The 12,819-nt window shown below is 40.9% G+C and overlaps 1 protein-coding gene across 5 annotated transcripts in view; it reads right to left on the bottom strand.

Annotated features, from left to right (window-relative positions):
• LOC101713541 (S-adenosyl-L-methionine-dependent tRNA 4-demethylwyosine synthase TYW1) overlaps positions 1–12,819 on the bottom strand; it is a 195,536-nt gene that overhangs the window by 113,518 nt on the left and 69,199 nt on the right. For all 5 annotated transcript variants that reach the window (XM_087195741.1, XM_087195739.1, XM_087195742.1 and 2 more), the window contains one exon: positions 7,239–7,348. In XM_087195741.1, the coding sequence (XP_087051867.1) occupies positions 7,239–7,348 (110 nt within the window). The remainder of the gene's footprint in view (positions 1–7,238; positions 7,349–12,819) is intronic.

Genomic DNA, 12,819 nt, shown 5'->3' with positions numbered 1-12,819 from the left:
GCCAGGAGGAGATGAAGAAGTGGGCCTGGAGAGTCGAGCGGGACACTTTCCCAGGTGGGCGCCTGCCTGGCATGTTCACAGCATCTGAGTGGCGTGGCAGGTTTGGGGAAGGGTGGCGTGGCTGGCTCTGTGCTTTTAAAAATGGATATAACAAGTGCTCTGTGGGAGACAGAGGGGCAAGGACAGAAGCTCACCAGCCTAAATCCTGCTACATAACTCAGGCAAGAGACGGTGGTGACCTGGACCAATGCGGTGACGGTGGACTTCTCCCCAGAGAGGATGCAGAGTAAGCGAGGATGAGTGGTGTCAGTTTTAGGCCTGTGCAAAAGAACTGCCCTCAACTGAGGCAGGGAGAGCCCTGGGCGAACAGGCAATGGGGGAGGAGCAGTGCACGGACCAGGTGAGGTACGGGAGTCTGACAGGCACCTGAATGTGTCTCCAGCGTTCATACTGGGGCTCTGGGAGAAAGGGCGAGGTGGAAATAACCCCACTGGCAACGGACGCTACTTCCATCCAGGGCTACGCTTAGGCTGGAGGAGCACACAGTGAAGGACCAGTACTGAATTCCAGAGCATGCGGGATTCAGGGGAGATGTGGAGATGGTGTTACCAACTTGCAGCCCAGGAAGAGGGAGAAAAACCCAAAAGTGAAGAAATCAAGTGCTATCTTTTCTGAAGAGCTACAACTAAAAATACCATAATTGATATTTGTCCATTTAGATGACTACAAAAAGAAAGATCCAAGAAGAAAAAATCCTAAGGGTAAGTCTTTTAAAATAGTGTATCTGGGATTTGACAATTATCCTAACTCTCTCAAAAAGTTAAGGCACTGAGAAGGGTATGTAAAGCCCATTCCTTCTTCCTGCTCACTGCCAGAGGCTGCAGCTCCTCCTCCAGACAACCCATCCTCTGGGACTCGGCCTCAGGTCAGCGCAAAGAGCTCACAGTCCTTAGCAAAATGCATCCAAAAATAAGACAGCCTGAAATTTCTAACGCAGGAGTCCTAGAGGAAGAACAGGCAGTCCAGCAACTGTAGACACTACCCCAGGAGCAAAGGGGGCCAGGGATTTAGCTCAGTGGCACGGTGCCTGCCTCACAAGCACAAGATCCCGAGTTCAATCCCCAGTACCAAAAAACAAACAAACAAACAAAAAAACACCAAAAGACAGATGGGCCTGGGATTTAGCTCAGTGGTGCCGCCACCTGCCTCACAAGCGCAAGGTCCCATGTTTGATCCCCAGTACCAAAAAAAAAAAAAAAAAGCCAAGTATCTGGCAGGTCCTATATATCCCAGGAGCAAATTCACAGAGCTTCTTCCCATCTCACTGTGTGTGTGTGTGTGCGTGTGTGTCTCTCACACATGCACACACACACACCTGCTCTCTTATTTCCCAAATCTTAACCCTTTCATAACTCAACTCTGTATTTTTATGCAAGTTTTTTTCTTGCAAAGGAAGTTTTCTGGCATTTCTTTTATCTAGAACAGCTTCTTGATCCTGAGTAATCACAACTACTGTCATAAGATCAACTGAGAAGCAGGCTTTACTTCAGTGAAAGGTATCAAACCAAGAACTTGGGAGTTCAGAACTTGTATCCTATCATCACAGCAATAAACCAAATATAGTAACACATTAAAAATAAGACATATTGCTCAGTGTATAGTATTCCTACTGCTAAAATTTAGGTAACCAATAATGAATTTTTCTCTTCTTTCCTCTCCTAACAGTATAGTTCCTGGCCAAAAATGTTCCCAAGAACCCTTCCCAGGTACATATGCTTCATCACGACACTTCACAGTGAGGTTTTTCAGAAAACAATGAGCAGGTGGTGCTCTCTTCCCACCTCCACATTCTTTGTGATGCGTGCTTTAGTGCACCTAGTTTTGTGAAAACCATCTGCTAGAGGCCCTTTATTTTTTCTCTTTAAGTATAAATTTTAAAAACCACCTAGCAACAAATGATGTCTTTTTCATCTCTCCATCTTCAGGACCAAGGACACTGCCGTAGTACGCTCACCCACTTGGTGTCTGCTGCATCGATTCTCTGGGCCTCTTTCTCCCTGCCACCACAGGACTTAGAGGGGGCAGGCAGCATTTTGAAAAGATGCTGAGTTGGTCTGAAATTCTGACCCACTTTTAATCAATATAAAGTTAATTTTGTATGTGTACAAAGGGAACGCTAATAAAGGTCATGAGAAGAAAGATACTTTAATGATGCAGCAAAATAACTGAAAAGACAATGATTGCCTTCAGAACAGAGAATAGCAACTGAAAAGGGAAGCATTTACAAAATCAGAGGATATCTTCGAAATCTGTCCAAGGCTGGCCACTTAGCTAAAGCCGGAAATTCGGGGACAATGAGCAACAATACTCATCACCAGTCCTAGACTCAAAAATAAAATGATAAAATGACTGCACCAGACTGATGGGAGAGAGCAGGTGTTAAAGCACAGTAGAAAGCCAGCCAGAGCAAAGGAAATTATTAGAGAGATAAAACAGTGGACCTTGAGAGACAGGCCAAAGTAGAAATATTCATTATATAATGAACCAAGAAGGAAATGGCTTTAAGCCTTTGAAAATTGCCTGTATTTTCCAATTTATAAAAGAATCCTGTTTCCAAACATTTGTTTAAGCCTAAAATTTGTATTCCTAAAGATGCAATATTTTTTAAATGGAAATTAATGACCATCCAAATCCCCATTTACCAAATTAATCTGTTATATGCCTACAGTATACTACTAATAAATCTATTCTGATATCACCTAATCAAATTCAAGTATGTTTTCCTGTAGGAAAATGTACTCTAAATTCCATCTAAGGAAGCTAGAAACACGTATTTCTGCTTTGGTTTTTGTTTTGTTTTCTGTTTCAGACACGGGGACACAGGCAGTTCTATGGGGGCTCTAACAAGGAAACTCCAACACGGGTGTGGAAGAAGAGAAAGCAGTGGACTCCTCGGGGCATCTGGACCTGGGCCACTCTAATGGCACAAGATAAGCCACTGTTCCAGGCCATCTCCACTGAGGAGTTCAGACACCAAGGGCCAAAGAGATCTATCTAGAGTTCCATGCCTGCATCTTCACAATTTAAACTTGGGTCCTTCCAGGCACTGTACTGCACATCTGTAACTACACCAACTTGAAAGGCTGAGGCAGGAGGATCTCAAGTTTGAGGCCAACCTGGGCTACTTAACAAAATTGTGTCTTAAAAAATAAAAAGGACTGGGAAGGAAGCTCAGTAGTAGTGCACTTGCCTAGTGTGTGCAAGGCCCTGAGTTCAATCCCTAGTACCACAAAAGATTACAGTAGTATCCATGCAGACCCTGCACCCAAATGAAGATGCTGGGATCAGAAAAGATGAGCAAACTGCCTGTAGTCCATGGTCAGCAACCCCAGCCGACCTGTCCAGAACAGAGGTGACCTTACTTACACCTCTGCCCTGAGAATGAATGAAAGAGCACCGATTTCACCTACTGCAAGAGGAACCTGGATTCATACAAAGAAAGCTACAATCATTGGTAAGGATTAGCACAAGGAACTGAGTGATGCTACTTGTTATACTAAGTGATTTTAGTATTCTGGTAAGTACACTGGTTATACCAATTAAGTATTTTATCCTTCAATAATTATGTATCTCACTCTTTCTTAATGAGGGTTTTTCCTTTCAAATACTGTAGTTTCACAGTAAGACTTACTATGACTACTGCAGCAAGACAAATTTTCCAAAAGTAATGTAATTTATTTTAACTCAGAATGAAGTTCAAAGCATTAAAAATGTCCACTGCACCCCCAAGTTGGATACTAAGAGAGCTCATATTCATTGTGAAAATGTAAAATGCATGGGCTGGCTTGTGCCCCTGTGCTGGCCGGTCTACACCCACCACACCTTCAAACACACATGCCCCCTACTGGTTGAAAGAAAAAGTGATTTGTTCATCAGAAGAGAGTCAGTTTGCAAGTATCAATCAGTTCCACTTTGAAAACCTTTTTGTCAAACTTACTGTTGATTAAAACAACAAATGATAAAATTTTGTCTAATAAACCAATTAAGGTTTGAAAAAAAATCATCTGTGGGAAATCCCTGGGTAAAATTGACACCTATAAACACCATTTTTAAGAATAAAATTGGTGTCAGTTGCTAGGCATGGTGGCAATGCCTATAATCCTAGCACTCTGGGAAGCTGAGGCAGGAGGGTTACCCCAGTGTGGGTGACTTAGTAACCTAACAAGATCCTATGTCAAAATTTAAAAAATAAAAAAGGGCCATGTATGTAGGTCAATGCAAAGGTCCTGGATTCAATCTTCAGTACAAAAGAAAAAAAAAGAAAAAAATTGGGTGGCAGCTGCCGGGTTTCTGGGGATCACCCCCTTCCCCTTAAGGACTCTAAACCTACTCAGATCCACTTGCTCACAGACACGCTCTTTGTTCCTGCAGTCCTGTATCCTGGCATCCTTTTGTAAGACCCATGTGTTTTTAAACTCTCCTGTTTGTTCAGCATGGGAACTAGAAGATAAACCATTCGAGATCCCTGCTGATTAAAGTAAGCCCACGCCACAAGCTAGACACTCTTTTCTGCACAGGACAAGCCCCTCCAATGAGCCTGGCACACAGAAAAAACATGCACACACTGAGCTCACTTAACACATTTGATTAATGCACACAAAGTCTACTTTATAACTTATTTATTATTTATTCCCATTTAAAGTCCATTTGCAAAAATGTTCCTGTCAGGAAAAATTACTATCATAACTCCGATTGTCATTTTATATCAAGGACATCTCAGGATGGAGATTTCTCCAGGAAGTCTCAATTTCAAGGAATGCCTACTCCTTGGGGCTGCTTCCTCCTGCCACCAGCTCCCTGGGACACAGACCACTCAAAGGGTCTGCGAGCTGTCCAGGAAACACCTCCTTGGTCATCATCCCATCAGTTCAACTGGCTCTCTAAGCACTAAACCAAAAATAAGCTTATTAGGAGATAAAGACAAAATTCCTGGCATTTCCTGCTCCTGGTATTACTCAGTGAAGGTTAATTTGATGTGTCAATTTGGACAGGCCATGGTCCAGATATTTGGTCAAACATTATTCTAGATGTGTCTGTGAAAGTGTTTTTAGATGAGATTAACATTTCAATTGGTGGACTCTGAGAAAAGCAGATTACCCTCCATGGTATAGATGGACCTGATCCATGGAAAAGAGACTGACCTCCTGGAAACAAAAGAAATTCTGCCTGCAGAGGGCTTCTGGATCTTAATTACCACTCTCCACCTCTCTCAGCCTCCATCCCACCAATCAGTCCCGTGAGACTCTGGAGTCACCAAACATCCACAGCTACATGAGCCAAAATCAGTGAATCCATCTCTTTCTCAGTCTAACTACACACATACACACACCACCCTATTAGTTGTTTCTCCAGAAACCCTAATATTCTACCCTAAAGAATATAAGATTTTGCCTTGAAACTTATTTAAAAGATATAAAGCTTATTTGAAGATCATCAGTAATAACTAAATTAACAATAAGTCTAAGAAAAGCTGGTCAAATTCCAGATATGGGACTTACTAGTCCTTTACCAGCGGTTTCACTTGATTTTCCAAGTCTGGTAAGAGACACCGCTTTAGCCCAATAGTCTGTCTCCATACTGAACCAAAAACAGTGCCTGACATAAAAGTCAAGGTGAAAACTCCAATAATTATTAGCATCATTGCAAATGTACAAAACCAAGTCAGCCCATACATGGGTAGAAAAATATGTATAGGTCAGTTGCCCCCAGAAAATTTGTAAAAAATGAAAGTATAATTACTGTCATTTTGAAATTACTATTAGGTCATTTGCATTAGTCCTCTATTTCTCGATAGAAATAAGACTACTAATAAGAAGTACTATATAGCCTTAAGAATGTTTGACCTGAACAGAACAAACTGCACTGCATAAAAGAATTAATTTCCTGAATGCTAATGATTGGGCCTTATTAAAGACTCCCATATGTGTTGTAAGCACCCTAACAACCTTGTTGGAATTTTTTTTTTCTTTTTTTAGTACCAGGAATCAAATTCAAGTCCTTGCTTGCTAGGCAGGCACTGCACCTCTGAGCAAATTCAAGTCCTTGCTTGCTAGGCAGGCGCTGCACCACTGAGCTATATCCCCAGCCCATGGAATTTTTTTTTATTGTTGCCTATGAAAGGAAAAGAGAATAGAGGAGAGACGTCATTATTGGTAGGGGGAGAAAAGAGCATGCAGATTTAACAGGGACCCTAAAAAATTTCAAAACATCAGTTATAGCTGTCACTTTGTAAAGCCATTACTTTATGAGTTCATCACCTACAGCAGTGGTTTTTAAAGTCTGGTCCCCCATTCAATAACTGCAACACCACCTGGAGACAGGTAAGAAACGAACACTGCTAGGGTCCAGCTAAGACCTGCTGAGTGGATCTCTGGGGATGGAGAGCAGCCATCTGTCTGAACAAGCAGGTGCTCCACTAACTGTGATCCATGAGAACGCTGAGAACCAGTGATCTCCAGTGAAGTCGGATATTTTTAAGTATGAGACAGAAGTGACTCAAGAAGCTGGGTAGCAGAATTTCTGCTACATCATTATGGACTTTGTGGAAGAAATTTATACTAATACTCTCCCTCCTTTTTTATAACATCTTCATTCAAAAATACTTTGCCACTGGGCTGGGGATGTAGCTCACGGTTGGGGTGCTTGCCTAACATGCAAAAGGCCCTGGGTTCTATCATCAGCACCACAAGAAAAAAATAGCTTTCCCAATACTCTGACCTTATTTAAGAATTTTCTAATAACCTAAAACTGCCACTCCACTCACGAGGCCAACCTGTACTCATCAAGACAGAAAAACAGGGCTGGGGATTTACCTCAGTGGTTCCAATGCCTACCTTGAAAGCACAAGGACCGGAGTTCAATCCCCAGTACCAAAAAAAAAAAAAAAAGAATAACAGCAAAGCTTTTTAGGAAGGATGACGGTACATCTCAAGGAAAAACTTACAGACTGACGCACCACATTATGAGTTGCCAAGCTGTGTGCTGAACTTTCAGTTCTTCCATGAAATGAGATGCAAATGCAAAGGTCAAAATATATACAATATATCTATGAAATTTTTGCTTCCCTATAGGGCAATTTCCCAGTGGAGACAAAAGCCCACCAAAGAGGCAATTCCTCTGCCAATTTGATTCAAACTATTAATGACTTTACCAATCCTCTGGAGAGAGAAGATAAATACCTTTAAACTGTTTAATCATGTTCTGATGGTTCTCCATGGCTTCCTTTAAGATCATCTCAGGCTGGTCCATCTTCCAACGCCACTCTGTGCCCACAGGATTGGTGTGGTGCCTAGGGACAAGACAAAAGCTCTAAGGGCCCCTGTAAGAACATCTCAGCTGGTTACCCATAAAACTATAAAATCAAGGGGGCTTCCTTCCAAGAACCCAACTGTTTACAGCAGTAGTTTCCAACTTATTTTGAATCCTGATATCTAGCAGACACTGGTTCAACACCTCTGCCCAACTCCTGGCTGCTAGGTTGACTTCAGTTGACAGGACACTGTTTCCTGCTTGTAAACACACCAACTATGCACAGGCACAAATGCAGGGCAACTTGTCACCATCACATTCGCACCATGTGGGTCAACACTTCATAAAGTGAGTGTGGAAAGCTGGAATGCTTATGTTTGGAAATTACACTGACAGCCTATGAAAGATCACCCCTTGATATAGTCCTGGGCATGCCCGAGAAACTCCACCTGGAACCTTCTCTCTTACTCCTTTATGGAGCGAAAGTTGGGGGCGATCAACTTCAATAAGCTCCTGACAGTGGACATTTAGTTTCATTCTGTTCAATGGGAGAAAACTGCAGCCCCAGCCCAGCCGGGAATTTTCTGCAATCCACAGAACTGGAAAAGTCACATTCTAAATCCATATGCTTAGAAAAGGATGTTTACTTCTGTAACTGTTCTTTTTATACATTTTTGCAGATGATCAAACTCATAAGAACACATTCTGAAGGTCCCGAGTTTGATCCCTGGTATTAAAATATATATATATATATATAAATATTCTGCCACTGTAACTCATCATCAGGCAAATCTTGACTGATTAGTCAGTCACCAGATTGCCTTGACGTGACACTGCAGGCTTACTCGAACATTCCCTGAGGTGTGTTCTAAAAGATGCTACACAAAACAGAGAGATGTGCAAGTTCTGAGAAAAGCTATACTTTGTGTTATCCTTTTGGAGAATTATAAAATTCTCAGATTATTTTTTATCCCTTATGTTTGTAAAAAAAAAAAAAAGCGGAGAGGCCAATACCAATAACCCAACCAGAATGTTTGTCATTTAAGCCACCCACTCAGTCTACGGAATTTTGTTAAAAGAGTCACAGCTGACTAAATCATGCATCAATTAAGACAAGAGATTGTCAGAGTAGCCTGTAACACAAAACCCATCTACATAAGGTTTTACAGTTCAGATCTGGAATGTCCCCAAAGGCTTAGTTCTCCCCCCACCATGCAGCAATGGTCAGAGGGGGCGCTTTAGAGAAGTACTAGGTCATGAGGGCCATGACCCCATCAAAAGATAAACCCACTGATGGGTCCATAATGTGTCTGGCCATTGGGAGGAGAAGGAAATTTAGAAGAGACCTAGTTGAAAGGAATGGGTCCTTAGGAGCATGCCCTTGGGGACTATATCTTGGCCTGGGACACCACCCTCCTGATATCCTATCTGCCATGAGGTGAGTCACTCTGCTCCATCACATGCTTCCCAGAAGCCATGGAGCTAAGTGACCATGGACTGAACCCTCTGAGACCATGAGCCAAAATAAACCTGGCTTCCTTTAAGTTGTTTTTCACAGGTATTTATCACAGCAAGAGAAAGCTAACACATGAGGCCAACATTATTCCAATACAAAAGAGAGACAGACAGACAGACATTCTAAGGAAAGAAAACTAGAGAACATCACCTTCCATGAACAGAAACAGAAATCCATAGATCAATCAATCCAGCCAATTGAACCAAGAAACACATAAAAAGGAAAATGTGCCATAATTAAGTAGTGTTTATCCCAGAAATACAAGGCTGGTTCAGTATTCAAAAATCAATCACTTTATTTCACCATATTAACAAAATTAAAGGAATAAGAATATGCATTTCAAGACAGAGGAGTATCTAACAAAATTTAATACCCATTCATGACCAAACACTCAGCAAAGTAGAACATAAGGGAATTTCTGCCAGCCATGGTGGTTCACACCTGTAATCCCGGCATTCCAGAGGCTGAGGCAAGAGAATCACCATTGAGTTTGAGGCCAGCCTGTGCTACATAGTGAGTTTAAGGCCAGCCCGAACTACAGAGCAAGGCCCTATATCAAAAAATATTTTAAAATAAAGGAATTTCTTTAACCTCATGAAAGAGATCAACTGAAAACCTACAGCTAATATCAAACTCAACAGTGAGAGAACACACCCTTTCTGCCTTTGTCAGATGCATAGGAAGGGTCCTCTCACCACTCCTATTCAGCACGTGAGTCCTCAACCGCAACTAGGCAAGGAAAAAAGGAAGAAACAAAGCCACCTCTCTTCATAGCTGACATGACTGTCTACAGAGAAAATTCAAAAGAATCTACAAAAAATACAGAACTAATAAAAGACTCATACACAAGTTGAACAAATACACAAAGATATGCTCAATGCATGAAAATCAATTGTGTTCATATACCGGCAATGAAAATTGTTACTGGAAACTAAAAGAATGATTTATAATACCAATGAAAAGTATATAAGTACATATGAATCTAAAACAAAAATATACATATGGTGGCCCACACCTGTAAACCCAGCACTGAGGCAGGAGGATCACCATGAGTTGAAGGCCAGCCTCAGGTACATAATGAGTTCAAGGCCAGCCTGAAAAACATAGATAGACCCTGTTCCAAAAATAAATAAATTAATTAAATAAATACATAAATAAAAATACAAATATATGTATGCTGAGAACTGTAAGCAACTAACACAAGACCTAGATAAAAGGAGAGAGACACTATACTCACTGATTGAGGGACTCGATATTGTTAAAATCTACAGGTTATACAATGTGGGGAAAAAATTTTTACCAACTGTTCCTCAGACAAAGGTCTACTATCTAGAATATATAAAGAACTCAAAAAAATCAAACCCCCCAAATATAAAGACCCAATTCAAAAGTGGGCATCTGAAATGAACAGACATTTCTCAGACAAATAAGTAAAAGCAGCAAATAAATACATGAAAAAATGTTCAATACCACTGGTCATTCAAGAGATGCAGATGAAAACACTGAGATTCCACCTCACCCCAGAAAGAATGGCTGCTATCAAGAAATTAACCAGTAACAAATGCTGGCAGGGTTGTGGGAGGAAGGAACCCTACTCCATTGTTGGTAGGAGAGCAGACTGGTGCAACCACTGTGGAAATCAGTATGGAGATACCTCAAAGAACTAGGATTAGAGGTCCCACTTGATCCAGCTATCCCTCTGCTGGGTATCTTCCCAAAAGAATCATACCACAGTGATTTATGTGCACTCATGTTTATAGCGGCACAGTTTGTAATAGCTAAAACTTGGAAACAGCCCAATTGCCCATCAACTGGAGACTGGATAAAGAAAATGTGGTTTTTCTATAAAATGGAGTACTACTCAGCCATAAAGAATGAGAAACTAGAGACATTTATAGCTAAGTGGCTGCACACTGAGGCCACACTCTTAAGTGAAATAAACAGGACACACATGTGTAAATACTGAATAGTTTCTCTGGCGTAAAAAACTAAAAGTGTAAATAAGATTCAAAATGTATAATGGATAATGTGAAATAGGAAGAAAAGCTCTAAAGGAATAGGGGAAGTGGGAAGGGTAGGGGCAAGGAAAGAAGGGAAAAGAAAAAATATAAGAAAAGGGAAAAATGGAAACAAAGTCTTTGTAAATAGGGAAGGGTGGGCAGGGGAATAGGGAAATAATAAGAACCAAGATACTCATGTAAAGGTACAAGATCCCAGTGATGAATGTAACTGTATTGTATACCTAAAATGTACCAATAAACTTAATGAAAAAAAAAATCTACGATCAGTGGAACCCTAATACAGATATTCTTTGTTTAACGACTGTTCAGACTTATAACAGGGGCATGCCATTCAAACTTACAACCTGCCACCCAGGCTTACGAAGTATCTTTTTGAGATCGAGGATTTAGCTCAGTGGTGCCACCACCCGCACAACTTCTAAACCTACAGTGATCTGGATGGTGTGGTTCTGCCCAAAGAAGAGACGCACACAGATCATAAGTAAAGAAGGACCCGGAAACAGGCCCATTTGTATCCTGTCGATCAGTTTCTGACAAAGTACAAAGGCAGTGCAATGGAAAAAAGACAGTTTTTTCAGTAAACTGTGGTGAAACAACTGGACAAAAACCAAAAATAAACTATCTGTATCTTGTACATCAACAATGATGAAGGAATACAACAAATTGATAGGATGCACCTTCTGATACACTATACTGAAAAGGAGTGTAGATCTCACATACACACACACACAAACTATGATCTCAATTTAATCACACAAAACACTCAACAGAAATTGAGAAACCATCTACAAAACACCTGACCAGTATTCTTGAAATGTGTCAAGGCCATGAAAAGACAGGAAAGATCAGGGAGAGTCACAGAGTAGAAAAGACTAAGGACTCAAACCAACTAAAGCAGTGTGGGCTCCTGGACTGGGTCCCAGAAGAGAAGAGAAACAGTTATAAAAAACTCCCAAAATCTGAATAGTGTCCCCAGACTGTCTGTGTTGTACCAATGTTAGTTTCTTGATTCTGACCGCTGTTCTATCGTAATATAAGGTGGAACATAAGGGGAGATGGGTGGAGGGCATACAAGCAATCCCTACTTTTATAATTTCTCATATTAAAACATATTTTCTTTCATTTGTTTGTTTTTTGAGACAGGGTCTCACAATGTAGTTCAAGCTGGCCTTGAACTCACTGTGTACCCCAAAATGGCCTCAAATTCACAGCAATTCTCCTGCCTCAGCCTCCCAAGTCCTGGGATTACAGGCGTAAACCACCTGTCCAGTTAAAATTTTCTTCCTTTAAAATAAAAACATTAAGGCAGGGGATTTAGCTCAGTGGTTTTGCCATCTGCTGCGCAAGTGTAAGGACCTGAGTTCGATCCCTGGTACAAAATAAATAAATAAATAAATAAATAAATGGCGGAATAAATAAATAAATAAATAAAAACATTAAGGGTCTGGGGATTTAGCTCAGTGGTGCCACCGCCTGCCTCCCAAGCACAAGGTCCTGAGTTCAATCCCCCGTACCAAAAAAAATTAAACCCTATGAGAAACAGTAGAAAGAAGTATTTATAGTCACATTCTAAAGCATGAATTGATACTGTCTACATTCAAAATATTTAATCAAAACCACAAACAAGCCCGGTATTGTGGCACAGGCCTATAATACCAGCTACTCTGGAGGCTGAGTCAGGAGAAACTCAAGTTCTAGGCCAAACTGTGTAATACACCAAAATACCGGGTCAAAATTTTTTTTAAAACAATTAAATACTTTTTACATTAGAATGAATTACAAAACCAGTAATAAATGCAATTTAAAATATTTGCCAAAAAGCCCTATTTTGGTCATAATTTTTGGTACTGTTATTCAGTGCTGGATTTACTTTTTCACTATTTTTCCTTCCCTTCCTCCCTCCTCTTCCTTCTTCTCCTTTTCTGTTTCTTGTCTTTGCAGTGCTGGAGACCCAACCCAGGGCTTCATACTGAG

The sequence above is a fragment of the Heterocephalus glaber genome, unplaced genomic scaffold, assembly GCF_053883595.1.
Source record: "Heterocephalus glaber isolate CG9 unplaced genomic scaffold, H.glaber_assembly_v1.0 deba00001610, whole genome shotgun sequence".
Classification (NCBI taxonomy): Eukaryota; Metazoa; Chordata; class Mammalia; order Rodentia; family Bathyergidae; genus Heterocephalus; species Heterocephalus glaber.
Note: the sequence above shows the minus strand (reverse complement) of the source record. Positions and strands in the feature narration are given on the sequence as shown.